Genomic DNA, 15,058 nt, shown 5'->3' with positions numbered 1-15,058 from the left:
GCTGTGTGAGGAAAGGGGGGGCTGAATGTTCATCTGTGGATCCGGTCACACCGCTGAGGCGCCTCAGCACGTTGTGAACCGGGGGTGAGTGGGGGATTCTGTTGGGTTTCTCACGGAGTGAGCTGTGAGCTGCAGGAAGGACACCATGCGAGGGACCAGTGGCCAGCCGGGGTGGGTAGGGTACCCAGGACCATGGCTCCTAGCCTGGTGGGTACCCATGAGAACAGACGAGGCTGCTTCTTGCTACACATCTCATGCTCTCCCAGCTGAACTGATTGTTTTTTTTCATCCTAATATGGGCAGTAATATTCTGAAAAGCAACTGTGGCCTTTTGTGTGTGTTGCTGGGGAAGTGGGCATGTCCCTGGGGTTATATAAACTCTGCAAGGTCTGGTCTGTGTATTTGGAGTTCTTGGCACATGTCCAGGGCCTGGAACTACGGAGGTAAATCTTCTTAAAGTCTAATTATGTTTTCGGTGTTTTAGGGAAGTGATGTTTGAAAAGGGGCCTATGTGACAACCCCATTAATTCATGAGATCATTGTGCAGCCTCCTGTCAGAGAAGATAAACAAAGGATGCTGAGGTCGGCTTTATCTGCCCCTTGCTCCAAGTTCAACAACCAGCCACCAACTGACTGTCCTATTTGCTGCTCTCTTGCTTCTGGCTATAAGTGCCAGAGTGGCAGTGCGTAATATTTTCCAGCCAGATAGATAATAATATGATGCTAATAGTAAGAGTAATAACAGCAGCTGACACTTGAGTTTCCTCTATGCCAGCTAGCTTGCAATGCCCATTCCACAATCCTCTTTCTTTTTAAATTAATTAATTTATTTATTTTTGGCTGCGTTGGGTCTTCGTTGCTGGATGTGGGCTTTCTCTGGTTGCGGCGAGCAGGGTCTGCTCTTCGTTGCGGTGCGCGGGCTCATTGCGGTGGCTTCCCTTGTTGCGGAGCACGGGCTCTAGGCGCGCATGCTCAGTAGCTGTGGCACGTGGGCTCAGTAGTTGCGGCTCACGGGCTCCAGAGCACAGGCTCAGTAGTTGTGTGGCACACGGGCTCAGTTGCTCCGTGGCATACGGGACCTTCCCGGACCAGGGCTCGAACCCGTGTCCCCTGCGTTGGCAGGCAGATTCTTAACCACCGCACCACCAGGGAAGTCCCCATAATCCTCTTTTAAATCACCATACGAAAACTGAGATAGGTATTATGCCCATTTTTAACAGATGAAGAAACAAGATCCAATGAAGTTAAAGTACTTGTTCAAGGTAGCTCACCTGGAAAATAGAGAAGCTAGGATGAAAACCAGCTCTGACTTTGGAATCTAGGTCCTTAAGTTCTACACTGTCTTCATCATTAACTTGAAGGCTGCCTTTTGGCCCCTTTCTTCCTCCATTTCCTCTACAAATATGTATCAGGTAACCCCAGTGTGCTGGACAGTGGGCTCTGTGCTCAGGATACAGGATGAAGAGATCGCACCGCCCCCGCCTTCATGGACAGGGCAACGTGGGGCTTATTTCCAGCTGGAGAGTTAACGTCAACGGCCGCTTCAGCACTAAATCTGCCTGATTCTTAGAAAGGATGGTCTTGTCAACAGAAGATGCTCCCCTCCTCCTGAAGATAGCTCCCCTCTCCTGAGTAACCCCAGGTTGTCCTCAGCTCCCAGGGAAGGAAGCTCACCAACAAAACCCATAGCATGGAATCCATTCCACTCCATTCTAAGCAGAAGCATGGTTTCTCTGAGCATGGCCTCCCAGTACTTAAAAACGTGGGCTCTGTATTCAAAGAGACCCAAGTTCACCTGCCAGTTCACCCTCTCCATGGTTGTGTGACCTGAAGCAAGTAACTTAACCTCTCTGTGTCTCAGTTTCCTCTGTTAAAATGGGGATGTAATAGTATCTACCTCATAGACAGTGTATGGAAATTACTGGACTCCATCTATTTTAGCTTGTATTCCCTCATGAGCTGATACATATGTTCAACAAACATTGAGCGAATGAATCCTGTCTCAGAGGCCTAATTTAACCTTTATATTTGTAATAAAGATAGTTTCTCTGGCTCAGTCATGACTTACTGTAAAGGAGTTAAAAGCAAATAGAATAAAGATCACGTGAGGCTTTCGCGGACATAGACCAACCTAGCTTGGAAGAAATGTTTTTAGATATATTTTTTCTTAACCTAAGGCATATGGCTGACTTGTGAGGAGTCAGGCACTGGCTGCCAGCATCAGAGGTCTCTGGAAGCAGGGAGGTGGGGCCTTGGTCCATGACACGTCTCTGCAGCATCTTTGACATTTAGGAGGGTGAGGGCCTGTTACCTGGTGTGAGCAGGTATGGAATAAGGGTCTTAACCATTCCAAGGAGTCCCCAGGCCACAGCCCTGCCTGCTGATGCTGAGAGGCAGTTAATCCTCATCTCTTGGATTATTCATGAAGGATATGACAGAGGCACTTTGTCCTCTTTAAATTTTCAGAGGTTCTGTTTCCTAGCGTTGCAGGCCCCTGGGGACCAGGAGGTCTTGCTGTAGTGAAGACTCTCTTGTCCAGGGCACAGGGTGGGGCAGGCAGAAGACAGGAGGGGAGGTGCAGACGATTCCGAGGCCACTGCTGTGGGGTAGTCTCGAGAGCACTGGATTGGGAGTTCCTGGCCCTGGATTTTCAGCTCACGTTTGATCTTTTCTCCTAATGGACGTTGCAGCCTTGGGAACAACACTGAAACTCTGGATCTGGGAACTTACAATAGCTCATTTTCGCTGGGTGTTTATCGTGTGCAAGCACTGCTCCAGGTACACAAGTGCCGCCTGAGGCTAGCCCTGATGTCACCCCACTTTACAAATGAGGAAGTGGAGCCTCAGACGGGTTGGCAAGATGGAGCTGGGGTTAAGCCCAGGGAGTCTGGCTCCAGAGCTCGTGATCTGAACTCTTCACTGCCACGTACTCTCCCACGGGGAGCCTTGTTATGAGGGCCAGATGAATAACGTTTTCAACAGCTAGTGTGCAACAAAACTTGGTGTCTTTGTCTCCTTCCAGCTCTGAGATCTCATGCACGCGCCCTCTAGTCGGAGTGCTGAAGGCTACAGACTGAGAACAGCTGTACCATGGGATGATGGGGGGTGGTGAGACAGCCACAGGGCCATGAAGAGGAGGCCACGTTCAATTAATAACGCACACTGCATGCAGACAGAAAACTCAGAAGAATATTCAGAATGTGGGATGGCATGAGCTAGGCTGCCAAAGATTGCTTACTAGACTGAAATTTACAAGATCCCTAGGGATGAGTTTTTTTCTGAGATTAACTCAATGATGGGGCCCTCCTTAGCCCTTAGCTCAGCAAATAACTTTTCCAGAACATCAAAAAATGGCTTGCAACAGCTTTTGATTCACAAACGTTTACTGCATTTATGATGTGGCAGGAGTGAATCACAGGATTTCAGACATGAGGCAGCTTGAAGAAGACTTAACCATGATTTGGGGGTTGCTGACTTGAGTAGCTGGGTAGATGTTGGTGCTGTTCATGATCAGCAATGGTTCTGTTTTCAACAAACTGTTCTCCTCTAGGGATTTTGCAGGTGGCCGTGCCTTTTCTGCGGACATGGAATGACTCTCCGGTACGTCCCATTCCCCCACCACACCAAGGATTCCTGCTCACCCCGTGCTTTCCCAGTTCCGTGTTAGAATGGTGTATGGTTAAGCCATTCAGGAGGGACCCCCAACGCATGAGCCCTTATATAGGGTACACCAAGGATTCCTGCTCACCCCGTGCTTCCCCAGTTCCGTGTTAGAATGGTGTATGGTTAATGACGTATGGTTAAGCCATTCAGGAGGGACCCCCAACGCATGAGCCCTTATATAGGGTGGGGGGGGCGGGGCTCATGATGCGCCCATGTAGATTCTGGCCCTCCCTCTGTGGTATCTCCTTGGAAGTGATTTGAATGACACTGGGAAATGCCCCATCCATAATGAATAGAATTTAATAATTGAGTAGTAGCCATTTAACTCTGTCTGAAAGTTAAATTCTGCTTTCCTTTCCAAGATATGTGGCCCATCTCTGTTCTCTCTGTTTAGATGAGATGATGAAAAAGGTCAGAGGGCTCTGAAAGCCCAGAAAGCATCAAATGTCAGACATGGATGCAAATATCCACACAGTAACAGTAAGGTTATTCTCCAGAAATGGAGCACACCCCCAGTTAAGATGCTCAAAGTCATGGTAGCTTGTTCATGGGATTGGCAGCAAAACCCTCTATGGAAGTTCCTGACAGGAGCCCCGCTTGTTTATGTATCTTCTTACTTTTCCTTTATGAGATTGTAAGGAATCTTCAACCAGGTTCTAAAGATTGCATTAGTGGCGTTATTGTCTTACACCATCTGGCCGTGCTACTGTCAGAGGAAATCAACAATGTCTTCAGAGATGTGACAGAGCAGTGTTGACACTTGGGCAACTCCAGTGAGAAAGTGACTGGCTCTGGATTGAATTACTTTCCTATAATATATTAAAGTTTCCTTCCATATTACAGTTTAGGCTGGCATTTCTCACTTCCTATCTGCAAATTTCCCATCACAGCCTTGGATAAAAATCAGACAGAAGTCTTGGTGCCATTACAACTGCACACCTTATATGAACTCAGTTTAGGAAACTTTATCCTAATTAGGTTGAACTTTCTTTGTCATCATCGTCAAATTAGGAAACATGTACCCAGGCCATAGTCTTTGGCTCTTTGAAATGTCTGTAGTTGGCACTGAGGTAGAAGATGAACAAATATGTGTTGAATGAATGAATAAATGAAGGAATGAATGATTGGGCTGTCAAGTGGAAAGAGAACAGATTTTAGAATCAGCCAGATTAGGTGTGAATCCTAGTTCTGTCACTTGTTACTTGTGTTTTCTTCAGGCCTCTGTGGGCTTTCCACATTGGGAAGGGAGGCAGCCCAGAGAAAGTGGCTGTATTCGTTTTCTATTGCTGCTGCAACAAACTACCACCGAGTCCATGGCTAAAAGCAAATAAACAAAACCAATGTATTCTATTAGAGTTTTATACTGTAATAGGATAAGTAAGAATGTAATCTGTATTACATTATATACAGATGTATTATATTACAGTTCTGGAGATCAGAAGTCCAAAATGGTTTTTTGGTTTTTTGTTTTCTGGCCATGCTGCGTGGCTTGTGGAATCTTAGTTCCCTGACCAGGGATCGAACCCGGGCCCCCTGCAGTGGAATCGCAGAGTCCTAACCACGGGACCGCCAGGGAATTCCCCAAAATGGGTTTCACTCGGCTAAAATCAAGGTTTTAGCAGGGCTGTGTTCCTTCTGGAAGCTCCAGGGGAGAATCCCTTTCCTTATCTCTTTCAGCATATGGAGACTGCCCACACGTCTTGGCTTATGGTCTCTTCCTCCAACATTAAAGCCAGCAGGGTAACATCTCTGAATCTCTTTCTGACTCTCCTCCCTCCCTCTTCCATCTTTTAGGACCCTTGTGGGTACATCGGACCCACCTGGATAATCCAGGATGGTCTCTCCACCTCAAGGTCCTTTCCTTAATCACATCTGCACAATTCCTTTTGCCATGTAAGGGATTAGGACATAGATGTCTGGGGGGGGGGGTGGGGGAGGAGGGAATATCCTGCCTACCACAGCAACCACGCCAGACTTATCCAACAGTGATGGGAAGCAGCTCCACACCTCTCCAGGGTACCACAGATAATGCATAAAAAGTACTCCCCAGGGAGTCCCCCCATCGTGAGAGCCATGGCTGGTTGTCTTCTTGGGAGGAGTCTGGTTCTGCCCGGGGGCGACTCGCTGGTCTTTCCCCCGTGGGGTGGTGAAATGGTCTGCGCTCCCTTTAGAACCTGGTGGGTTTTGTAAGACAGTGTCAACTCCACCTCAGCTTGCTTGAGCATTCACATACGTGGTTATGCACTTGGCCAAAAAAACTTCCCTCTCACGGAAACCCTGAACCCCGTGCTGCATACCACTTAGCAAATCTTGGTTGGAAAAACGTTATTTAAGGAGACACACCCACCTGAGAGCTGGGCAGTCCAACCACACCCTTCAGCTGTCCATGGATTAAGCCAGATCACATCCTTTTTGGCCTAGGGTATTTGCTTTTGCTAAATGTTGCATTACTTCGGTGCTATTAGACTACATTACAAGCACACCATAAGAAAAAGCATCACAGAAGTTGCATTTATTATAACTGTTTTGTTGATGGATGTTCATTGCTTGTCAGCATACATTTCTTATGAGAAAGCAAAGAGAAAGAGTCCCCCAGTCTTAAAACCCAGTGCTAGTTATGGTTTTCCTAATAACTGGTTTATTTCCATCAAATGAACATTAGTGCACGTGACTGATCATTTTTCTCTTTGCACAACTCACTATTAGGAAGCAAGAGCCTTCAGCAAAGCTTTAGCACATCAAAGCCTGCATTACATGCAGCAACTTAGTTCCCTACCCTCGTTGTCCCTTTTCCCCAGTTCCTTCATCTGTTTCACATTTTATTTCTTACTGTTGTACTGTCTGTGAGCTTAGAACAAGGCATGATAAGAACTGTTGTTATTTTCCAAGATTTTTTTTCTCTTTTGCGAGACCCATTTCCCCGATACATTTCTCTTGGTTCCAAGAACAAACTCAAACAAACAAAAAAAATCAAAACATGAAACGAAACATCATCAGTGCCAATGTTTCAACATGGACTCTCAGCAGAACTGAGTCCAGCCCCATTGTAAAGCCTGGCGCTTATGTTGATAATATGAAAACAGGGCTCTCACTCTTTGTATGCTGAGCACACGGAGCTCATAAATGCCAGCATTCTAAATGGCCTGCTTGCTGTTAATAGATTCAGTGGCACCAAAACCCATTTCTTTTCCGAGGGATATTTTAACTTTTATTGTATCTTTACTCATGGTCAAAGGACATTGGCACATTTGCTACAGTGATTGACGACACTCCTCTTAAAGCACTCCTAAAGTTTCACGTCTTTGCCTTCACATTTTTGTATGTGAGCTTGTCTTCTTGGAAAGGAAAACCAGAAATGTGCTTTACACTATGTAGGGTTTTGGTAGTTGTAGAAAGCCAAGATAAAAAGAAAAAAAAAAATCAATGTTAGTAGAACCTCCAGTGAAAACATCAAGATACACCGAACCTAAGAGTTTATCTCTGAGTTCATCAAACCACAGAATCCCCAACACCAAGAACCTCTCACACCAGATACTGGACGGTGTATCTGGACCTTCTCTTTTTAATCTCTATCCCCATAAAGTCCAAGACATAGTATATATTCGATACATAATTGTTGAATTAGTGAGTAATGTCTCCTACTGTCAAAGAGTTCTCCTCCAACCCCAGTAGACCATGATGGGAACACAGTGCTTGCCACAGGACAGCTGTGCAATACATATGGAGTGACTGGTACCGAGACCCATCCAAACCATGGAAGAAATCTGCCATCCCTTAGCTCCAGAGCAGCGATTTTAATTTCCATTATTTCCCCCCTTGTCAAAAACACACCTTACAGATGACATTCACGTAAGCAACCACTCTCATGGGTAGACTTAGATTAAAGTGTAATTCCTGGTGTGCTAGGACAACCTCTGTCTACCTCTCTCCCACTCAAGAAAATATATCAGAACACAAATGAATAAGGATGCCATTACTATGGGAAGTATCACGAATTCATGGCAACTTATTGAAAAAGTAAATCATCCGCCATTTTGGTGTTTCAGATAATGTTAGTAGTACATGACTTATTATGAAGCATCTCACAATGATTGACATAACAGCTCACTGAGATACCAAGAATGAGAGTGCTTCTCTACAGAATCCATCTCTGAGACACACACCATCTTGGACACCTTTCCAGGCTCCAGGGAAAGCATCTCTGAGGCTCATCCTACCCCACAACGCAGTCATCTGTACGAATTCCACCATCCATGTGAGCTTCACCAGAACCATAGCGATGATCCCTACGAATGGACACAGCTCACACAGGGATCTCATCATCAACTGGGTGTCACTCCACTCTCTCCATTCTGACCTTGGGGAGGAGGACTCACAAGCAGCCCACTTACCACGCCGCCGCCAGCAGAGTGTACGAGCACAGACATCCCTTCTCGGAGGTTGGCAACTTCAAAGAGCATCATGTAGGCTGTGACAAAGTTCACGGGGAATGCAGCAGCCTCGGAGAAGCTCATGTCATCTGGGACCTTGTAGACGAATTCCGCTGGTGTGCAGACCACCTCTGCCCAGGCATTGTAATTGACAAACGCCATGACACGGTCCCCGATCTGGGAGTGGAGGAGCACAGAGTTAGTGGAGGTTTCTTAATCTTTTCTGAGAGATTTCTCAAATATTCTTAAGAATCTGATGAAAACTATAGAGTCCTTCCCAGAAAAATAAGAAACCCAAACCCCTCAAATATGCACACCCTCACCTCACCTGCCTTTCAAGGCATTTGTGGACGCTTTTTTTTTTTTTTTAAATGAGAAACCATTTTTTTCAATTATTTATTTATTTATTTATTTATTGGCTCTGTCGAGTCTTAGTTGCGGCAGGCAGGATCTTTCACTGCAGCACGCGAGCTCTTCATCGTGACACGTGGGCTTCTCTCTAGTTGTGGCACGCAGCCTTCTCTCTAGTTGTGGCGAGTGGGCTCCAGAGTGCACAGTCTCAGTAGTTGCCGCACGTGGGCTTAGTTGCCCCGTGGCATGTGGGATCTCAGTTCCCCGACCAGGGATCGAACCGGTGTCCCCTGCCTTGGAAGGTGGATTCTTAACCACTGGACCACCAGGGAAGTCCCTGTGGATGCTCTTGAAGTCCATCTGTGCAAGCTTCCCAGGGGCCATGGAAGCCAGGGACTCTACCCCTCTTCTGGAGCATAAATATCGACACAACGTGCGTCACATCACATGCCGTGGAATGTTCATGTTGAAAGGTCATATTACTGATTCAGCCTCTCATCTCATCTCCCTGTTTGGGAACTGGGAAGGTCAAAGGGGCTAGGAGTCAAATCTACTCTCGGCTATTCTCTCCCACCCCATATAGATTCCCTGCCAGGTTAGTTCATTGTGGTATTTGCATCAGTGGATTACCGATTACATCGGATGTGAAACGTGGTCCATCAGAGGAGCCATGTATATCTAAGTGCAAGAGATTGAACAAGAGCAACCAGGCTTAGAGTGAAATAGGAGAATGCCATCGGGTGTGAGGAATAACAACTAACGTTTATTGCACACGTATTATGTGAAAGACATTGTCCTAAGGCTGTCACATGCTTTACCTCATGATTACATGAGGCAGGGCTGAATACGGTGTTTTTTTTAACAGTGGTTTACATAGCCAGACACCATTCAAAAGAAAGAAAAAAAGCAGTCTTCCCTTTAAAGTGGTTATAATCATATGCTAAGTTTTTTTCATAGCATATCATTATTAAAGGTAAATACAAAGTAAACTATCACTGATAGCTTACATGAGCTGCCAAGTGCTAGTTCAATTGAACCATTCTGCTATTTGATGTTAGTTGCTTATACTATAACTTTTAAATGCAATATTCAAATTGCTGTGCTCACAGTGATTTCTCAGTAAATTAACGGCTTTCATATATGTGTGTTTCAGTGTATATATATATATATATATATATATATTTTTTTTTTTTTTTTTTTTTTTTTTTTGTGGTATGCGGGCCTTCGCTCAGTGGCCATGGCTGGTTCCCCTGCATCGGCCGGCGGACGCGCAACCACTGCGCCACCAGGCGCGAACCCGGTTCCCCTGCATCGGCAGGCGGACGCGCAACCACTGCGCCACCAGGGAAGACCAGTGTATATATATTTTTATGATTGACTCCACTGTTTTATTTTCTTTCTAGTTTAGGATTTCTCTTTCACCCCTGCTCAAAAACAACAACAAAAGCCTCCTATGAGATGGGTTTTGTTACAGCCCCATATTACAGATGAACGATCATAGGTTATACAGACATTTAAACTGAGGCAAGGAGAGATGAAAGCACATGCCCGAAGTCACGTAGCCAAAGAGTAGCTGTGCTGGGATGTGAATCTAGGTAGGCGGACTCCAGATACAAAGAGTTAATTCATTACACCTAAGTGCTACAAAGAAGACATAAATGTATATCAGGATGTGCAACAGGGGAGCCTACCAAGTCTGGGAATATTAGTCTAACTCTTTAAATCTCAGTTTTCTCAGCTTTTAAATGGGTATAATATTAGGAACGTGTCCTTATGGAGATTAAATGACATAATATGCATTCAGTCCGCTTGGCACGGTGCATGTAAAACGAGGAAAGAACAATTAATGCTAACTCTTAAAAAGAACAGATTGGGGCTTCCCTGGTGGCGCAGTGGTTGAGAGTCCGCCTGCCGATGCAGGGGACACGGGTTCGTGCCCCGGTCCAGGAGGATCCCACGTGCCGCGGAGCGGCTGGGCCCGTGAGCCATGGCTGCTGAGCCTGCGCGTCCGGAGCCTGTGCTCCGCAACGGGAGAGGCCACAGCAGTGAGAGGCCCGCATACCGCAAAACAAAAAAACAAAAAAAAAAACAAAACAAAACAACAACAACAACAACAAAAGAACAGATTGGTTCCTTATCTCATGGAATTCACAGTTGAATGATCAAAAGCTAAATATCGACCCACTGAGTTTCATGAAGCAGAGGAACAGCTGTCTAATGAAGAAACTGATGGATAGGAGAGGCTGTCTCATTGGCAGTGAGTGTCCCAATATCTGGAAGCATTAAAAACCAAATGATGATGTCAGGAATATCATCTTAGATGCCCTAGCTTGGACCAGAGGATCTCTAGGGTCTAACACTGGCATCCTCTTTTGCACAGAATCATGCAAACCCAAAGATCCATAACACCACAGAGTAGCTGATGGCCTCCAGTGTCAACAGAGCGTACGAAAAGAGTATTTCAACCACCTTGACAGTGATGGTTGTGCCGTCACAGACCACCTTGACAGCGATGATCATAGCCATCCCAGCAGGGCTGACTGCTCCAGACTTCTTGTTTCACTATCAAAATGGCAAAAAGAGGTTCAGCCATCAGATCAGCAGCCCCAGTCTCAGAGTCCAGCGGTGGGAAACCATTTTTTTTTTTTTTTTAACATCCGAGTCACCTCATTACTTGATTCTGTTTAAAAAAACGCAATTAGTCCTGGGCGACTGAGCCCAAATTATTCCTTTACTGCTGAGCCTCTGGCAACAACTTTTCAAGGCTCCCGTGCAATCCGTCAAGCCAAGAGAGCTATTCAGTGTGTTGCCGTGTGGAATTCCATCTCCAACATGATTGAAAATTTTAAGTCAGAATTATAGAGGGCCTATTAGTATTGGTTTTCTCCCAAATCACACCCTGACTGGAAAGCTGTAGGTGGCTACTTTTATTTGTTTGTGCAGCTGAAAGTACTGGAGGAGGGTGGAGGGGGTGATGGATCGGTGTGACAATCGCAAGTCAGGGCTAACTAACCGAAGGAAGATCACATATAAGGGAAACAATACCTATAATCAAGCACAGTGATTCCTCCCTCTACACTAAGGCCAACAACACCCTTATCTGCTGTTACAGTCTAAAATGATGGGTTATTTATCCAATGCTCCCGATTAATAGCGCGAACGGTATGATCTTTTCCTTTGGGACCACGTGGAGGAGCGAAGAGCAGATCATAGTGCTTTATGTGCAGCGCTTGCAGGGAGAGGTGGTGCTGCCAGCTGAGGTTAGATTGTTTACCTGGGGTCAGAAAATGTCGAGTCATAGGAAAGAAAAGAAAAAGCGCATTTACTTCTCTCCCAGCGTTTTGCTGCCATGTTGTCCGGAAACCACCGACAAAAAGACGGAGGAGCAGGATGAGATTTCCAGACGTTCATCATAATGAGTTGGGAGCATATTGACATTTTCACAGTATCTCGAGGCCCCGAGGCACTGACAGCCGAGCAGGCTCAACATCAATTCCAAGGGCACTTCGGCTGCCCTTGCGTAGGGCTTTACTTCCTGTATTAGCTGTCGCGAGAGTTGCAGGTGGGGAGCGGGGCTAAAGAGCATGGGATTGCAGGACGAGTAAAGGGCTCTGGTGATTTTCATCCAGCTTCAGCTACTACTTATTATCTTTCTGACCGCATGGAAATGACTGAACCCTTCCGAACTTCACCTCTAAGGGGATAATAACGATATTTACCTTGCAGGCTGAAAAACAGTAACTGCCCCACGTTTCTGGTTATGGTAGATTCTCACATGTGAGGTCCCTTCATCTCTCCATGGGAAGCATTTAAAGTCGAGCGAGAGCTCTTATGCCTGATTTCCGCTGTTTTTTCTTGCTCCAAACTACCGCAATTTTGTGCAGTTGATTTGCCCGTAGTTTTTCAGTTTTTATAGACAAGGTCCTACTTGATTTGCATGATAATGGTAGGAAAGGTCATACATCTTTTCAGCGATTAAAAAAAAATTTTATTATGCGGAATTTTGAACATGTACAAAAGTAGTCAGAATAATATAATAACCCTTTTTATCCCCTGCCCTACTCCCTAAGACACCAACCCATAGCCAATTCTGTCTCATTGTCAGTTACCTCTCCCCTTCGGCTTTAAAATCTTCGTCCAGAAATGCCACTTTCCCAGTGTCTGAAATAACGATTTACAAATGATCACTTAGATGCATCAGCTAAGTAGATGTTTAATGGAACCCAGTTATAAAGTACAGAGGCTACTTCTCCCCAACTTTTGCGTTTTGTAATTGACTTTTGAGCCTGAAGTGATGGGGAAATGAGAGCCACGGATAGAGAGAGGAGGGATGTACACTTGGTTAATCCAAGGCCAAATTCATAGCTGTATTAACTTTACTCTTATTAATAACAGTACGAAATGAATAAAGGGGATGCTAAGGTTTCCCCTGGCCCCTTCACCAAACTGTTGCCAGGAGCAACAAGACGGTACATGGGAAACGCGTGAGACGCTTGGAAAGTCCTATCATTTATAACCACTGTTAATAAACCCAAATAAGGAGACAATAACAATAAGGCACGTTATAGATTATTTCAAGCATATGTTGCATACTCTTTTATTATCTTAATGGATTCCAGATAGATATCATCCTTTCAGTCAGAAGTCAAAACATTACCTCGTATCCTTTAACGCTGTCCCCGAGAGCTTCAACAATCCCAGAACATTCAAATCCTGGCACCAGGGGGGTCTTGGGAGGGTTGTCGATATTCCCTTGTCGCACCATCAAGTCAATGAAGTTTAAACCACTGTGAACAGCAAACATGAACAAAGAAATTCACAATGAGATCCGAAAGAAAGCACTGGCCTGACTTTTCCTTCCTTCCCATTCCCTCCCTCCCCCGCTCCCCAATTCCTCTCTTCTTTCTTTTTAAGTTTTCTGACGAAACATGCCTCACAGTAATGTTACTTAGACAGATGTCACCAATAAAGTAAAGCAGTGATCTTTCTAGACAACGAATGCTTTCCCGGCCCCTCAAGTGGCAATTGCAGAGTTCACGCTCTAATTCAACAGAAGGTCCCTTTGCTCCCACTCAGAGCCTCCTTACCCTTATTTTAAAAGTATGTATTGGGGCTTCCCTGGTGGTGCAGTGGTTAAGAATCTGCCTACCAATGCAGGGGACATGGGTTCGAGCCCTGGTCCGGGAAGATCCCACATGCCACGGCGCAATGAAGCCCGTGCACCACAACTACTGAGCCTGTGCTCTAGGGCCCACGAGCCACGACTACTGAGCCCGAGTGCCACAACCACTGAAGCCCGCGCGCCTAGAGCCCGTGCTTTGCAACAAGAGAAGCCACCCAATGAGAAGCCCGCGCACTGCAGCGAAGAGTAGCCGCCGCTCGCCGCAACTAGAGAAAAGCCTGCGCACAGCAACAAAGACCCAACGCAGCCAAAAGTAAAAATAAATAAAATAAATAAATTTAAAAAAACAATGTATGTATTAACCAGCCTGGTCATTAGCTGTTCCAGCAGTTAATCAAGGGTGAAAAATATACTAGGAAGAGGTTATAAGAAGACACATGGAAAGCAGCCAGACACAATGGCCATCCGCCATTCTACGAAAAACAAAGAGAAAAAAGACCTAACCTAAAAGGTCTCAAAACAACCGTCACACCTCAACCATCCCATCGACTTACATGAGCGCTGAGCCATAAACGGTACCCATAATGGTGACTATGAGCCATTAAGAGACCACATTGGGTCCAGCTGCAGGAGGGTGACTCGAAGAAGATAGGTGGTCAAAGTGATGGACCAATGGGTATGGGAAGACTGGAGGGTTCATTTCAAAAACTTTAGTTATCTCTGGCTGAGAGAAGTCATTAGGTATTTTCCACAAACATATTACTTTTGAAATAAGAAAGTTATCATTAAGATATATCAAAGTCATTGCTTTGGAAAACCACATACTTGATTCTAATGATGCTACCAATGCTCTGAACTGTTGGATTTTTTTAAAGGGCTACAATTGGGAACTGCATTTAACACCCATGAACTAATCAAGTGGGAACACAGACCTCACTCAACATGTATTTCTTCCCACCAGCTGCGGTTCTAATGTACTGCCTGTTTTCATAAGCTGCCATCTAAGAAAGACACGGGTTATAGAAACCAAACTCCTCGGTCTGGCCCAAGGCCCATTAGCGTCTGGCCACAGCTTCTTTTTCAAGTAAGAGACGAACTCTTTCTTAAACACAGATGGCCCATTTCTTCCTTGGCCTCCTTGGAGCCAAGGAAGCATCTAACTTCACCTACATCGCCCGGTCGCTACTCATCAGTCTCACCCATGAGGAATGGATAAGGGCAAGGAGGATGTCTTCCTTGAAAGATGGGTTCAAGAGTCATCCCTTTCTCTAGGTTTTTCTGGCCACAAATGAGGCAAGATTCGCATATTGCCCCATTTTAGTATCTCTAACATGTGCCTTTTCTGAAGGCAGCTGCATGCCTCATATTTCTTTGCTCCCAGAACACCTAGCATACATGATGCCCACAGCAACACAGTAGGGACTCAAGCAACATCCACCGGATGAAGGAATATTCATGAATATCCAAAAAAATGTGCTGCCAGTTTGAGTAC

The 15,058-nt window shown here is 45.5% G+C and overlaps 1 protein-coding gene and 1 non-coding gene across 2 annotated transcripts in view; one reads left to right on the top strand and one right to left on the bottom strand.

Annotated features, from left to right (window-relative positions):
* The window catches only part of VAT1L (vesicle amine transport 1 like), a 155,000-nt gene that overhangs the window by 114,140 nt on the left and 25,802 nt on the right, over window positions 1-15,058 (bottom strand). Inside the window, exons 2-3 of the mRNA XM_024125010.1 lie at window positions 13,102-13,231; window positions 8,055-8,270 (exon numbers count right to left, since the gene is read on the bottom strand). Of these exons, the coding sequence (XP_023980778.1) occupies window positions 8,055-8,270; window positions 13,102-13,231 (346 nt within the window). The remainder of the gene's footprint in view (window positions 1-8,054; window positions 8,271-13,101; window positions 13,232-15,058) is intronic.
* Window positions 9,279-9,429, top strand: LOC112065250 (small nucleolar RNA SNORA15). Its single transcript, XR_002891928.1, has one exon. It is a non-coding gene; the product is annotated as a small nucleolar RNA SNORA15 (small nucleolar RNA).

The sequence above is a fragment of the Physeter macrocephalus genome, chromosome 17, assembly GCF_002837175.3.
Source record: "Physeter macrocephalus isolate SW-GA chromosome 17, ASM283717v5, whole genome shotgun sequence".
Taxonomy (NCBI): domain Eukaryota; kingdom Metazoa; phylum Chordata; class Mammalia; order Artiodactyla; family Physeteridae; genus Physeter; species Physeter macrocephalus.
This window is presented reverse-complemented; position numbering and strand designations above follow the sequence as displayed.